At 36.1% G+C, this 17,038-nt stretch overlaps 1 protein-coding gene across 19 annotated transcripts in view; it reads left to right on the forward strand.

Annotated features, from left to right (window-relative positions):
- LOC139134043 (cytosolic carboxypeptidase-like protein 5) overlaps positions 1–17,038 on the forward strand; it is a 66,499-nt gene that overhangs the window by 24,183 nt on the left and 25,278 nt on the right. For 12 of the 19 annotated variants that reach the window (XR_011552699.1, XR_011552700.1, XR_011552701.1 and 9 more), the window contains exons 6-12: positions 1,838–2,934; positions 4,018–4,153; positions 4,754–4,938; positions 5,443–5,660; positions 8,103–8,404; positions 9,702–9,788; positions 13,523–13,549. Coding sequence is in view for 16 of the 19 variants with exons in the window: in XM_070700901.1 (XP_070557002.1) it covers positions 1,838–2,934; positions 4,018–4,153; positions 4,754–4,938; positions 5,443–5,660; positions 8,103–8,404; positions 9,702–9,788; positions 13,523–13,549 (2,052 nt within the window). In the remaining 3 variants the exon portion in view is untranslated. The remainder of the gene's footprint in view (positions 1–1,837; positions 2,935–4,017; positions 4,154–4,753; positions 4,939–5,442; positions 5,661–8,102; positions 8,405–9,701; positions 9,789–13,522; positions 13,550–17,038) is intronic. The other 7 variants (XM_070700907.1, XM_070700897.1, XM_070700899.1 and 4 more) reach the window with 3 other exon arrangements.

Here is a 17,038-nt window from a genome sequence, read left to right on the forward strand (position 1 = left end):
GGCTGTTCTAATCGTTGATCTTAGTTTTATCTTGTCTTGAAAATTCCTACACAGCTAACCATGATAAAGTACATAGATTTTAATGAATCACATGGGCTTGTATTATTGTATAGAGTTAATTATGGAAAGAACGGCTGATATCAGGTTTACTTTCTCTAGCCAATCAAAGTGTTGCTTTGTATCCCCAGTTTATATTGTTTGACACCCTTCAAATATGAAACGCCCACTCTTGGCAGTAAATTAGATGTGCCAATATGTGATCATTTCATACCATTCTGTTTGAGGTGTTAAAAAATGGATTTCTTTTGTCTTTTTGTCACCATTCAAAATAGTAAAGAATGTGATAAATGGTCCATGCAGAAAGCTATTGTCAGTAGTAAAGTAAAATTGTAGATAAATTGAGAAATTATAAAGTAAAAGTGAAGGTGGAAAGTGACATAAATATAATACTAGTAGATGACTAATTCTAAACACTCCAATATGGTACAAAATATATGAATAATGTTCAGTTATAGTAATGTGTATTGTAGGTATCTATGTGATCAGAGAATTCTGATCTTACCGTGCATATCGTTGGTATCTATGTGATCAGAAAATTCTGATCTAACCTTATGAACTTTTCTTCATCCTTTTAAAATTAGAAATAGCCACATCACCAATATCACAGCTGTTTCAATGGTGTTAGCTTGTAAAAAAATGAATGTGAATTTTATATTTCATAAGGTATTGTTATTGTACAGAAAGTTTGCTGTTTAACCCTTTGAGTGCCGTAATAATTTCCCACCAAACTTTTTAGTGCAACATTTTCACCAATTTTTATGAATTTTTCTGTCATTTTTTGATAATTTTGGACCAAATGGACATCACATTTCATTGGCTACAGTTTGTTATCAAAATTTTGACAAAAATCTGAAAAAAATTGACTGGAGTATATTTTCTGAAGGTGACAAAAATTGACTCTGGTGCTCAAAGGTGATTATTATTATGCAGAAATCAGAATGCTTGAGTTACTCTAATAGAAGCTGGAGTCTCCATACGGGACAAAATGTGACATCAGTGTTTGATCAATCAAATTAGTGTGTAAGATTTGCAAACTAGAATGTGATGCTCTGGATCAGCTGGCTTTGATTCTGTCAATGATTGTAATGATAGTACACAATATTACAGGGTGGTTGTAATACTGTTCTACTCTGCAGGCATTTGTGTTAGCTTTGATAATTGATCAAGGTGACTCTGAGTGGACAAGTCAGTATTGTTAGCATACACAATATGACACTCAGACTTTATATTTTTAATTTAAATGACTTTGTCTAATGTATCACTGTTTGTACCAACACACACATGAATGTTAAACTGAAATTTTGACAGGACGCACTGTCCATAGACTACTATGAGGTCAAGATTGGAATAAATAGGCCGGTTTTCTTTTATTACTGTTAGAGAATACAGCAAATTAGAACACTTAGTAGATTTACAGAAATGAAAATATAGTGTTTTAACCCAACTTTCGTCATATAAAATTTTTTCATCCAAATAAGCCACTATGAAGCCTTGTCAAGTTCTTAAACATACAGTAGTCTGTTTAGAAACAGTTTTGAGAGAAAGATGTCACCTAGATAGATTTGTTGCCCACACATATGACAGTTACCAGTGTGCTCTTCTCTTGCCAATTACAGTGTTTTGACTTCATATCACATGCATTTTAACAAGACTTTTTCTTTCAACACTATTTTATGGTGGCTTACACAGACAAACTTCTAGCTAATCCATATGTCCATTGTTCTCCCATTGTGTGTAAAGTATCACATCACAGTGTTTCCTTTGTTTCATTTTGTAGGTGTTTTTCCTCTCCAGTAGAGTCCATCCAGGAGAGACACCTGCCAGTTTTGTTTTCAATGGCTTCTTGGATTTCATACTCCGTCCATTTGATCCCAGAGCCAAACAGCTGAGAAGGCACTATATATTTAAATTGATACCATTACTGAATCCTGATGGGGTTATGCGGGGACACTACCGAACTGACCAACGTGGTGTAAATCTGAACAGGGTTTATCTAGATCCTGATTTTGATCTGCATCCATCAATTTATGCCGCCAAAGTGCTGATCAAGTATTACCATGTTCAGTGCCGAGTAACCAAACATGAAGAGCCAGTAGTTCCAAAGACTGCACCTGTTGAACAGAAACCTGTGAAGGAACAGAAACCACTGGAGTCAGAGAGTGAAGCTGATATCAAACCAAATGCTATCATCATGGTGCACCCAGGGACAAGTCAGGAATCTGGCACCAAACAAAATGGAGATATCGTCCTTGAAAACATTCAGATTTCTGAAAATAAAACCAACAGTACTGGTGGAGGAAGCAATAGTGGGGACATGTCTGTGAATGCTCCTCTTTCAGGGAATGACATCACAGTCATACAAAATGGTGCCTGTGGTGATAGCCCTATGGTGTCTGAGTCCACAGTATCTATGGCAACTGATTCCTTGTCTAGACTTGACGATTGCAAAGAAGATTCAGGCGCTTCTGATGGTGAGGCTACAGAAAGTGATCTTTGCAAAGAAGTCAGTAGTCTGAACTTACATGCAGGTGATGATGGAAGAAGCAACTCTTTTGTATTAGAAGGCAAAGAGAGCGAAGAAAACGACTATCTCTCCATTCCGTGGAAGGAAAGTGGTATTGCTTTCTATGTAGATTTGCATGGTCATGCATCCAAGAGAGGCTGTTTCATCTATGGCAATCACCTTGAAGACGACCAGCAACAACTTGAGAATTTACTGTTTCCAAAGCTCATCTCTCTCAACACAGCACACTTTGACTTCACCGGATGTAACTTTACAGAGAAGAATATGTACACACGAGATAAGAGAGACGGCATGTCCAAAGAAGGTAGCGGTAGAGTTGCTATTTACAAAGCCATTGGTATTGTACATAGGTAAGTTGAAAAAAGATCCTGACCACTTTTGAATTCTTTGATCAGACTTAAAGGGGAACATGTTAAAAAGCTAATTTTCTTTGGACAACTTGATTAGTTGGACACAACTTTGAAAGGAAAGCAAAGGACTTTCAAAATAAAAATATTCAATGTCAGCAAACACTATCAATGTAAGAACTAGGGATTGAATACTGCCAATTTAAGACACTACAATGTCATGGTTATGTTCAGCAAAGAACATCTTCACTTGTTCTACTTATATTAAGTGTTAGACTGTAACTTCACACAAATAGTGCCTTGTGGATTGTGTACATGATTATAAGAGTTATCTACATTGGACAAAAAGAGATGGACCTTACTAAAATATTTTCTTCTATAACCCCTTCACCTGTGCCATGCCCCGGAACTGCCAGCTAGTACAGCGTTTCTACTGAAGAACTGCAGGGTTGGATAAATAGGAATAGTGTGTTGAGGAATATTTTATTTTTGTTGTTGCCTTTCCAGCTTATCCTGAGTGTCCTTTGATTATTTCATGGCTGTTTGTTTTGTCCAAAACCTGTGGCACTTTGCATTAAGTTGACAACACTGTGAATGTCAAACAAAGGTACAATCTTACAGCTGTGAGGGTTCTAAATACTGGTATACCACAGCTTAGTGGCAAAAGATTCAATGATTAACCCTTTCAGCCCCAGTTCCCTGTATACAAGTCCAACTTTACCATAGAAAACAATGGATTTGGGACAAACCATGGTGGTGAAAGGGTTAAGAAAGCAAGTGACGGCAAATGCAGGCATCATTTTACAAGTGGTATAGCCACAAACTGATGATGTCAAATCGCTGTATACAAAACACAGACGCCGTGTAATTATGGCACTGTGTATTGTGTATGGCAATTTGACGTCTTCAGTTTGTGGCTACACCACTTGTAAAATTGTGCCCAAATGCATATTTCACCATGGCAACCCGTCAGAAACTGTCTCAATCAGAATGCCCACACTGTCTAAAAACAATCATTATGCCTCAGAAGGTTGTGACGGTCAGCGCATATAACAATAAAGAATTTCTTTCACTTGACTCCATCAGCTATACATTAGAATGTAATTATAACTCAGGCAGAATGGTGAACCCAATAGCCCCAGCAACAATGGATGATGGTAGAGCTACACCACCCCCTCCGATAGGATTCCCACCCAAGTACACACCGGCACACTATGAAGAGGTGAGAGAATAAACAGCTTTCCATTCACACAATGATTGATAATTAAAATGCTTGAACTTGTTGTGCCTTAGTGGTAGATATGTTGGCCAAAGTGTAAATATAGTAACCAAGAAGCTTAGCTGTCTGTTGCACTACTAAGTGCTCATGTCATTTCACCGCAAACTCTGATTCGTTTTGCACAATGTTGTTGCCTTGCCACCATTTTGTTAGAAAAAGTTATCTAGTAATTTCAATAACCAGTGGATGGTTGATTTCAATTCCATACTTTGCTATTGGTCAGTATGAGCATGGAGGTAAACTGCACTATGCGTAGTACTGGTATGAATTGACTGTACTTTGCGTAGTACTCATATGCATAGTACCAGCATGAATTTACAGTTCACATACCGGTATATGAGTTGACTGCACCATGCGTAGTACTGGTATGAGTTGAGTGTACTACCGGTATGTGAAGTAGTGGTATAATAGTAACGCATGCCTTCCAATTAAGCACTTCATGTACAAATCAATGGCTGTGTATATAAACTGATAACTCAATTTCAATTCTTTGTAACTGACCTTCACACCCATGGATTCATCAACTTTGCCTTTCTTATTCAGGTTGGAAGAGCACTTGCGATAGCGTCATTAGACTATGCCAACGGCAATCCCTGGTCTAGACTTCCTCTCACAGAGCACACACACCTTGAAGGTGTTCGTATGTGGCTGGCCAAGTTCTTGCGGAGTTCTCGAGGGGCGCCCTCACTGCCAAAGAGGATGTCAAGAATGGCATCTAAGACATCTTGGTAAGAAATGTTCCAGATGATACAGTGTGAATGATACAAACAATTCAAAGTGCAGAAATTAAGTCCTTGCCCTGTACACCCGGTCTATTGGGCAATACTGTAGGTTAGTAAGTTTTGGTCTATTGGGCATGTGTTCATGTGTACAATTCAATATTATAGAAATAACGGGCGACGCGCTGACCATTAATGTTTATTTAAGGGCAAGGGCGAGAGGAAAGCCAAAAATTACCGTTAATTTGGCTTTCCTCTCGCCCACACCCATAAATAAATATTAATGGTCAGCACGGAGTCTGTTATTTCAATTATCAACGAACCCCAAAAAACTGTCAAAATTTACAAAAATTTCCCGTGCCAATGACAACGGGGATTGCAGCTAAATGATGGATTTCTTTTTCCGAAAAAATCGTACTTGTACCATAAAAATTTTCCTTTCTACTACATTTCCCTGTGTACAATGTATGTCATAACTTTTGTTTCAAAACATTGTTATTTATGTCATGACAGTATGGTGGCATCAGCGACTACATACAATCCTCCAGTCAGGGGTAGACTACTGGCTGAGTTATCATCTGGTTTTTCTACATCGTCTACCGTCACAACCACCATGACCACTGCAGCTGGATCAACATCTGCAACAGCGACAACGTCATCCAACACCACTTCTGCAGCAGCAAACACAAGCTACAGAAATCGACAAACCCGGCCACTTGCACCAGTTAGAGGTTCAGTATTTGTGTCATTGTCCGTACTGTTTCTCTTGATACATCAGCATCATGGCAAAACACCAAATGTTTGACTACAGATCAATTGGAGAAATAGATATTTTACCATCTTGACCTGAATATTATAATTCAAAGCTGACCTCAGCTATTTCATTTGTACAGAAAGTAATAGGCAACACATTTTATTTCCAGTTGTTGAAAACAGAAATACACATCAAATACTTACAAAAGATTTTGAATGGTGTCTACAGATACTGCTATACTGTACATGTTATAGGCAGGGATTGTGCTATCAATGGCTAGGGACCCCTCCAAAAATGTTGTGTCCTTAAAGTGAAATATGGAGTTATTACAGCTATCTCTAAACCAGTGACTCAACAGGACTTGAAAATACCCTGTCAGACACGTTAGCTTCTAAACACATAGTGCCCTCTATGTCCACCTTGGGCAAATGATCCAACCAGGATTGAGCATAATATTGTAACCTCCATAAAAGAAATAATCTCTATAAATGTAGTACAAACATGATTGTTGTAAAATCAACAACAAATGTAATAAAACAATCAACCATAAATATAACATAAATTTACCATAAATGTAATTTTCAAATATCCATAATGCAATGAACTGGTGTAAATGTCATAAACTTGAATTGTGACGTGGTCAGTTGTTTTAGAAATGTCCTGAGTGAATAATAAACACTAAACTACAACTGCAATAATGTTATTGCATACATTCCTTTTTTCTTGCAACTTTTGTTTTATTTACACTACATTCTATAGTAATTAAGTCTGTATTACCTCCACAGAAATTAATGATACATTGATGCATTCAATCAATCTAGGACACAAACAATCAAAGTAGCCAGACTGCAGAGAAGAGCCTAAAAATAGTTGGCAAACAATCACAACATTTAAGTGCCCACCAAAAAAAGCGAGCATAGCTCTTTGGATAAAGAGAAAATGAATTGTTATTCTCTGTGTTTCAACCAAACAGCATGTAGATGTATCAGAAATATTTCACATCAACTCTTGACAAACATTGAAATGCAATCTCTGAGCAAAGGTTTGAAATTATCGCAACTCAATAAATTAATCAACAAATCCATTATATTTTATGATTACTATGGTATTATAATTATGGTTGGTGTTTTATTACATTTATTGATGATACTTTGTTACAGTTTATTAAAATTATGATTCTTGGTGTTACATTTATTAGTAGTATATTACTTACATATGGAGTTACAAAGACTGATACAGAACAGTCACCATCTATTAATTCAACCATTTAGATTTTTCTGTGGTGTTAATTTCCTTGTAATTCAACGATGTCAAATCATAATTATTTTTTTCTGGTTGAATTGATAGGGTTTTTGCAGTACTTCATATTTATAAACTGTGATGATAATCTCTATTGAAACAGGTCAAATTGATAGGGTTTTTATGGTACTTCATTTTCATAAACTGTGGTGACAATCTCTATTGAAACAGGTCAAATTGATAGGGTTTGTACGGTACTTCATTTTCATAAACTTTGATGATAATCTCTATTGGAACAGGTCAAATTGATAGGGTTTGTACGGTACTTCATTTTCATAAACTGTGGTGACAATCTCTATTGAAACAGGTCAATTGACAGGGTTTGTACGGTACTTCATTTCATAAACTTTGATGATAATCTCTATTGAAACAGTTCAAATTGATAGGGTTTTTATGGTACTTCATTTTCATAAACTGTGGTGACAATCTCTATTGAAACAGGTCAAATTGATAGGGTTTTTATGGTACTTCATTTTCATAAACTGTGGTGACAATCTCTATTGAAACAGGTCAAATTGACAGGGTTTGTACGGTACTTCATTTTCATAAACTTTGATGATAATCTCTACTGAAACAGGTCAAATTGATAGGGTTTTTATGGTACTTCATTTCATAAACTGTGGTGACAATCTCTATTGAAACAGGTCAAATTGACAGGGTTTGTACGGTACTTCATTTTCATAAACTTTGATGATAATCTCTATTGAAACAGGTCAAATTGATAGGGTTTTTATGGTACTTCATTTTCATAAACTGTGGTGACAATCTCTATTGAAACAGGTCAAATTGATAGGTTTTTTATGGTACTTCATTTTCATAAACTGTGGTGACAATCTCTATTGAAACAGGTCAAATTGATAGGGTTTGTACGGTACTTCATTTTCATAAACTTTGATGATAATCTCTATTGAAACAGGTCAAATTGATAGGGTTTTTATGGTACTTCATTTTCATAAACTGTGGTGACAATCTCTATTGAAACAGTTCAAATTGATAGGGTTTTTATGGTACTTCATTTTCATAAACTGTGGTGACAATCTCTATTGGAACAGGTCAAATTGATAGGGTTTGTACGGTACTTCATTTTCATAAACTTTGATGATAATCTCTATCCAATCAGAAACCAGAGCATCAATGGAAAGACGTAAACGTGTCATGCAACAGCAGCAACATTTCCAACATCAACGTTCTACATCCACTTCTTCCATGACACCAACAACCAGCACCATGTCAACTCCATCCCTGGGTACTGCCTATGGCAACCCCTCCAACAACCCTACCAGCCCAACCAGCCCTCGCAGTTCTGTCCCAGTTACCTTGGCGCTGACTTCCACAACAGGTGAGGTACCGAATCGGCTGATGAAACAGAGATCCTCTGACAGCTCAGCAACAGAAGATGAAAGACTTCTATTCACCAGGCCGGTAAGTATGACTACAAGTCTTATCCCACTCAACTGGTATCTTTATCAAATATCTTTTGAAGGACATGTCATCATAAATTGAATAAAATAAACTTTCACTACCTGCCCTAGGTCAAACTGTGTTGCTTTTTGTAAAGTGGGAGAGACCATTACAGGGTAATAGGGTGCAACACTGAAACATACCATAGAGGTTATTCTTTCAGTTAAAAGCACATAGTAATTCCCTGTATATTAAAGTCATTTTAGTCACTGCCCGTTCAAAGTTCCATTCACCCCTTGTTAAGTGTACAGCTGTTCTTAGGTCTGTCATATTTTCTGATTAAAAAGGTATGGGTAAAATTATAATATCTAGCTGTATGTTCATTCATAAAGTCTTTGGTCTCTCTTGTCATAACAATTTGCTTTGTTTTTTTTATTGTCACAAAAACCTGTGCATTATTAATGGGCATTAGAAATGGTTGCATCATTGAGTAAGACAGTAACTATTGGTCTGGCTTCTGTAATTGGTATTAGAATGTAGATAACAGTCTGTAGCATTATGGATGGGTTGTTAGTGTGAATTATGTGTAAATATGCTGCCAGCTATCTTGCCACTGAGAGTATATATGTTAAATATATGTTTAATTTGGTCATTTAAATTTATTATTTAAGTTTAGATAGATCTGAAAGTTGATCAGTAGATGCAACAGTAACAGGGACTCACAGTAATATTTGCAGAATGAATTACCAGTTAGATTTTTTCTTCAAAATCATGAAATATTAATTCCGGTGTTGTCTTGCAGTAGTATTTCATTTGAAGAAGTGTGAAGTGAAAAACAAATTCTGTGCATTACATATTGACATCTGTTTATCCTCGAATATTGAAAATGCTTTGTACTATTGTAGATGTTAATACTTGTTGATAATACAAGACAATACATGCAGACAGTTATCATTGACAATAAACAGTCTGTACTTCAATGAAGTCCGCTGTAAAATGAAAAGGTGCCTTTTGTTTGGTATAGTCTTGAGTGACGATATTAAACTCATGTAATGCACCTGTGCATTTGAAGAAACTCTGATTTCTCAACATTTTGGAACTTGTTCAGTTCAACCCTTTGACCTCCATTATCAATTGTAGATGTTCAAAGGCAACACTTAAAATGACAAGGTTACGTATTCCTAAAACCTACATGTAGCTGTGCAAACTGAGAGCAGTAGTAGTCAAGCACAGAAAAAGCTGGTTTGTTTAGACTTCAAAGTTGAGAAGATTTGCATTTTCAATTCCAATACTAACTTGTATGACTGCCAATCGACAGCCCAGTGGCAATGCAGCTGTATCTGTACAACCACCAAGATGTCTGTCCAGGCATGAACACCGTATTCCCATGAGTGTCCCTACCATGGTAAATACAGGCAAACAAATCTCATCTGCCACACCTTCCCCTCCTATTTTCCTGTACAATAGAATGACCCAGCAAGATGCAAAGTTTGAGGTCGTTCCAAACTACATGAAGTGCAGGGGGTGACAGGGTAAAACTGCAAGAGTCCACAGATTGGAATAAGTTGTCCACTGGTTATGTTTGACTACACAGTGCCCACAGTTAACATAGATTGTAATGAACTTCATGAATAATAATTTAACAAAACACCGCTTGCAGCATAGTTGATTGAGCATAATACTTTGTGAGAATTGATTTTCTACACTAACTTATTCAGTTGTGTGTAATTTGTGGAGATTTTACTAAGTGCCCTCTTTACAATTTTATAATTCAATCAGACTTAACTTTCATTCTTGATCTCAGCTTCTGCAAGTTGTAATTGATAAAACCAAACTCCAATATTACTATTGTGTGCTCATCAAAATTGCAAATAAATAAATATATATCAACATTGAAGGAATTCCAAAGTATTTTGAGATTCAAGAAAGGTAAGGGGCAGTTTAATGGGAAAGAGGCTTGATGTAAATCACACCAGAAACGTTTTTACAGGGTGGAATTGATGTGTGTGACATGTAGGGCAGTGCATTGACAATAACGATTATGACAAAATTTAATTTCAATCTGTGGACTCCTGTAGTGACATAACATTTTGATGTCAGTGTAGTGTAAGCTGTAATTGCATGTGTCATTATACCAAGCAATGCATGTCCTTATTAATGATAAGATGCTAGCTGTTGTGGTAATCCCATATGGTAAAATTATTGTGGCAATTTATCCGAGTGGTTCATGCATGCAAACATTCAAAATAGTGCAATATGTACCCTCTTATCCCTATTACCTATGCTGCTTTTGTTTTGCACAAGTTAATATGCATGTTTTTTATAAAAAAAGCTTTGTTCAATCAGAGACCACCGACAAATAATATGGCTTTGGGAAAGTTGTTACGTCCAGGTCAAAATTATTCTTTATTTCATAGTTTGTTGATATTTTGCAGTTAAATCCTTTCAATCCTAAAGCACAAGTTGGCTGCTCATTGGCTGCTATTTAAAGCTTACAAACATGTGTTTACTAATAAGCATGGACATTGGAAGATATGCTTCCCATAAAAAGGAAAATAATACAGAATAATTTGAAATATTGTTAATCAGTGTTTTGAAAGTACAGCTGTATGTCTATTAAATGATATTTGAGATCTTGCTTGTCTTAAAAGTAATTTAACTGGATGAAAGCCAAGTTCTGAGCTTTGCAAAGTCTTAGAAAAATACAGGTTTCCACTTTTACAGAATACATTTTGTTTTCATCATGGAAGTCAGTCTAAATATACAGTGACCTTTCCTTGATCTACCAACAGAATATATTTTTCTAAAATATTGAAAGTAACAAGACCTGCAAAGCATTATGTTTCTTTGATAATGTTTCAATTTGTATGGGGTTGTTGTTCCTGAAAGGTTTTATGATGTTTTATTCATTTTCTAGTCCTGTCAGTATTCTGGTGTTTCCTGTTGATAGTTTTAATAGAAGATTAGCTAATTACTGGGTGCATCAAAGTGGTTGTATCGTTAAAGGTAGGGACTCGATCCCAGGGATCGAGTTTGTTCTGGTCTGTATTATGGAGGTGTCACCACCTTTTGTTTTCTATTGAAATTGTAATCTAGTAAGTAAATTTCCTGGCAAGACAATCTGATGCCAGACCCATGCCTTTATAGAAGACTATCTATTTGTTGGGTGCATCAAAATGGTTTTATTCAAAGGGAATGTGTTCTCATACTAAAAACCGATAAAATAGAAATCAACTGAACTTATTTCCTTGATTAGAAATTCATGACCATCCAAGATTGACTTAAAGGTAGGAGAATGGATCGAGGGATCAAGTTTGCTCTAGTTTATAAGAGGATTATGAAAGTGTCATAGCCTTTTGTTTTCCATTGAAATGTAATCTAGTAAGTAAATTTCCTGGCAAGACAATCTGACGCCTGAACCATGCCTTTAAGCTATTTAAACAGGAACTTCCCCTATAAAAGCCTGATTATCATAAATCTATGCAAATGTAAAAAAGCCAAGCTACTGATCTGACGTGCTGTGTTTGGTCCCAGAATCCCATAATTTTGCCATGTTTCAGATGTTCATTGTCATTTAATATTGCATATGATGTATGTGAATATATAGCGACTACTCTTGAGTCTAAAGTAAACTGAAAAAATGTTCTGTTTTTTGTCGAAGAACGCATGTTTCAAAATGTATTCCCAGTACGAGCATTTGACACCTCTTTGTATATGTCACGTAATTGTTGATCATGATTATTCAAATTTCTCATACGGCCAAAGCGATGCTATGAGAATTCAAAACTCCCGCCCAGTGTATGCAAATGGCTGCATCATCAGCAATCCCCCTATTGTGCCCACTGTCCTGTAAGTTCCCATTTAAAGTATTGACTTGTACGGTTATTGAGGATAATTAGTCATTTAAGTTGTAGCCGAGTTTACATCGTTGAAAATACAAATCTTAACCAATTTTTGCTCGTGTCCCATTTCACATGACTCAGGAGTTTCAGTTATGAAAATGACAGCATCATATAGGGTATGGTACTGCAGTGTTGTGTAATGAGGTGACTTCATAAACTACACATGTAGGAAGACCTGAGATGAGATAGAAGACACCCTGCACATGCTTTTCACAGATTGAGAATATGAACAAGAAGAATGTTACTAGAGTTCTGTGAAAATATTTTTATCAAGGGTTCACAGCAGTGTTCCTGCTAAGGCTTATTTGTACACCAGTTGCGCAGTGTCTCTGACTGCTCATGTAGTGGAATTTTGTGTTTTGTGCAACTTTAGTTTCAGTCATTTCAATCAACATTAGTTTTGCAACAATGAACATCAAAACTCAGGGTGAAAGGTGTGATCTCAGGTGTTTTGAGTTTAAGCGCTCGTTGGCTCATTGGTGGCGCACATGCTACCAACACATGGTACACATACACGTTCAGGGTATGTTGTGACTATATGACCGGATTTACGTTACTTGATATATGTATATATAGAGAAGACACAACATGACTGCCCCTGCAGCTGCTGTGCCCTTCAGCACCAAAACCTAAGTTGCTGACTTACTCAAAACCTTAGAGGAAACACTGGTTGCCAGTCTGTACTGTTTTACCAATACAAAATTCTTTGATCACAGTTACTAACTGTGGATATCAAACAGAAAAAAACTTCTTGTTATTTAAGTAATCACAAGTTTGAGCAAAATCAATATTCTATTGATAACCAGCCTCAGGACTTGGCTTGCAGAAACACACCACTAACCAAAATGACACTAAATTTTACCTTTTGAATTGAAAAATTCACATTGCACAAAACTTATACATAATACCTGGGGTATAGCAATTTGATTAAAAGGTTGAAATGCTATTGACTTGTAGCAAAGGGATAATGAGAAGTTACCGCAGTTTGAACCAATTAAATTGCACTTTGAGATGTTCCCCAGCTATCGACTAATCAGTATTGAGCTAGAAAAGTGCCCTAGCCTAATTTTTGAGTTTATGCAAGTGAATTTTTCAAGTGTTAATTGTTTTATCACATAGCATTTATGTCCCGGCTGACTCAGCTAGTACATAACAGCTTTGCTCTATGAAATCATAGTGTTTGAAAACAATAATTAGATATTTTTGTTTTTATTTTTGACCTGTGTGGTCAATTTAGAAAATGCAAGAGTTTATTTTCCTTGAGGTCAGTCAAGAATTAATTATGAATTCAATAGGAATGAAATATGTAAAAGTAACAATGTAAGGGAAGTGTGCACAGCAATGACTAATGCAGTCTTTCGAAATTCACAAAAAAAATTATATACTTACTTTATTAACTGTTTTTGTGTATCATAATAATGAGTAAGGTATTGAGAGCTATCGCAAACTATTTATTGAAGTCCTTAATTTACCTGAACTCAATCTGCATATTAATTATGTGAATGTTTTCTTGTACTGATAAACATGGTGTAAAATTTTCTTTCTTATGGTGTACTCTAGTTTTCTTTAAATAATGGATGCACTAAAGTTTTCTTGGAAGTAAAATTGCGTCTTTGGTTGGAGGTTTTCTTTGAGAAATCACCACTCATGTACAAGAGCAAAGAAATACTTTGTGTCAGAGGACAATTCTGATTTCAATGATTGATTAAATCAGCCAGTGGCATAAGAGTGCAAATTAGACAAATCTGATTGTGGCCGTATGATCTGACACACATCAACTGTTGAAACTCGGAATAATCAGAGTACACAAGCTGCAAGAAATATTTTTCCAGCAATCTAGTCAGTTCTTGACTAAATTTCAAAAATGATCTCAAATAAATTTTGATATGGATACTATGAAATGCTATGGAAACATGTATGGAACTGTATTTTGGATCTCAACATCCATTTGTAGACAAACTAGGTGCTGAAATTTTAAAATTAATTAACAAATTATGTTTTAAATTTCTGCGATGCTGTCAAACATTTCTTGTTGCCTTTTATGAATGCTGTATAATTTTTCAGAGGATGGAATTTTAATTTTGTATTTGTTCAGAGAACAGGACAATTTGCATGGAGTGTGGTTTTGCTGTTGTATATACCCCCAAATTGAGTCTTGTGCAGTGTGGTGGATTTTGACCAATTGCCATCATTATAGTGTATCCATATATGTACCTCCCTTTCAGCATCAACCTTCCATCAGATGGAATTCTGTGGAGTTGTCAAGATATTGTAGATTTGAAAAGTATTTATGTGTCACTCAGCAAATAATTATTTCCCTTTGTACATGGTAATCTCTTTTCTAAAGGTGTATTAATCCAGAGTGTCATAACCCTAATGCATGCGTAATGTGATTGAATATTGAGGGAACAGAATAACCTGAGATGTATTCAAGACTCAAAATACCTTTTCTTGTAAAAAAGTGATCATTAAATTCAAAACAAAGTATATCTGGCCATATAAACTGGCCATTAACCCACAGGGATTCATAATGAAAAAGATCAATGATGTCAATTAAACAATAAATCATCATTTCAAAAATTTTTTAAAAGCAATAGTGTGCGTGGTTTTGGTGAGTTCAACTGTTGATGGCGCCCTAACCCCTGGGCGTACATATGCCTACTACCGGTAGGTTGTGTAGTACTGGCCAGGGTGTGATATACATATAAGCAAAAGGCAATGCACACAACTGCTTTTTAGCTCCATAGCCATATGTATATATGGCAATGGAAGCTATTCTTATGGGCTAGGAAAATGTCTGTATGTATGTATGTCTGTATGTCTGTATGTCTGTACGTCTGTATGTCTGTATGTCTGTCCGTCAACATCAAAAACTCCAAAACCGCTGTACATTTCATCTTGATATTTGGTGTGTACATGGATGATGGGCTGTAGATGAGATTTTGTTCAAATGAAGTTGTCATTGCCAAAAATATGCAAATTAAGTGAAAAAATGTAAAACAGTCAAAATTGAAAAAACTCAATAACCACTGAGCAGATTACATGAAAAATTAGCATGTAAGTACTTTGGGCTGACATGAAATGATTGTGTGCATCTTGGGTCAGTATCTTGGACTTGCTATTTTTCATGAATTTTTTTGTAATTTTTCTCCCATTTTTGGTCAAAAAATCTCCTGCTCTGAAACCACAAGTCCGATTGATTTGAAACTTGGTATGGAAGTGCATAGGAGTGACCTTTCCCAAATTTGGGCAAATCGTGGTGAAATTTGCATATTTTTAGTTTACACGTCCATAGACTCCCATGTATAAGGCAGATCTCCATAGACTCCCATGTATAAGGCCACGAAAAATAAAATTTAGTTTCTCATCGTATTCATATTGCAAAAAGGATGCAGTGACACAATTTTTAGTCCCCACGGATGAAGTCCAGTGTGCTTATAGATTGGTCATGTCCGTCTGTTCGTCCATCCGTGAGTCCATCCGTTCACGCAGATATCTCGGATATTTTGACAAAATGTCATGTGACCTTGATGACCTTTGATCTCAAATATACATATTTGTCCATAACTCAGTAACCAAAAGTGCTACCACCCTTCATATATGGTATGATGGGACAGCTTATGACGCCACATATTGTACCTCATTAATTATGCACATATCTAATTTTGAGCGAGCCAATAGAGCTAGAGGTCTGATTTTTGGTATATAGGGATAACTTAGCAAAACAATTTTTTTGACAAAATGTCACGTGACCTCGGTGACCTTTGACCTCAAATATACATATTTGTCCATAACTCAGTAACCACAAGTGCTACAGCCTTCATATATGGTATGATGGGACAGCTTATGACGCCACATATTGTACCTCATTAATTATGCGCATATCTAATTTTGAGCGAGCAAATAGAGCTAGAGGTCTGATTTTTGGTATATAGGGATAACTTAGCAAAACAATTTTTTTGACAAAATGTCACGTGACCTCGGTGACCTTTGACCTCAAATATACATATTTGTCCATAACTCAGTAACCACAAGTGCTACAGCCTTCATGTATGGTATGATGGGACACCTTATGACGCCACATATTGTACCTCATTAATTATGCGCATATCTAATTTTGAGCGAGTCAATAGAGCTAGAGGTCTGATTTTTGATATATAGGGATAACTTAGCAAAACAATTTTTTTGACAAAATGTCACGTGACCTCGGTGACCTTTGACCTCAAATATACATATTTGTCCATAACTCAGTAACCACAAGTGCTACCACCCTTCATATATGGTATGATGGGACAGCTTATGACGCCACATATTGTACCTCATTACTTATGCGCATATCTAATTTTGAGCGAGCCAATAGAGCTAGAGGTCTGATTTTTGGTATATAGGGATAACTTAGCAATACAATTTTTTTGACAAAATGTCACGTGACCTCGGTGACCTTTGACCTCAAATATACATATTTTTCCATAACTCGGTAACCACAAGTGCTTCACCCTTCATGTTTGGTATGATTGGACACCTTATGACGCCACATACTGTACCTCAATAATTATGTGCATATCTCATTCTGAGCGAGCCAATAGAGCTGGATGTCTGATTTTTGGTATATAGGGATAACTATAGGAGAGAAATTTTTTGACCAAATGTCATGTGACCTCGATGACCTTTTACCTAAAATATATGTTTATGTCAATAAATAAGTAACCACAAGTGCTATGTCCTTTGTATTTAGTAGGATGGGAGACCTTAT

Source organism: Ptychodera flava, chromosome 5 (assembly GCF_041260155.1).
Source record: "Ptychodera flava strain L36383 chromosome 5, AS_Pfla_20210202, whole genome shotgun sequence".
Classification (NCBI taxonomy): Eukaryota; Metazoa; Hemichordata; class Enteropneusta; family Ptychoderidae; genus Ptychodera; species Ptychodera flava.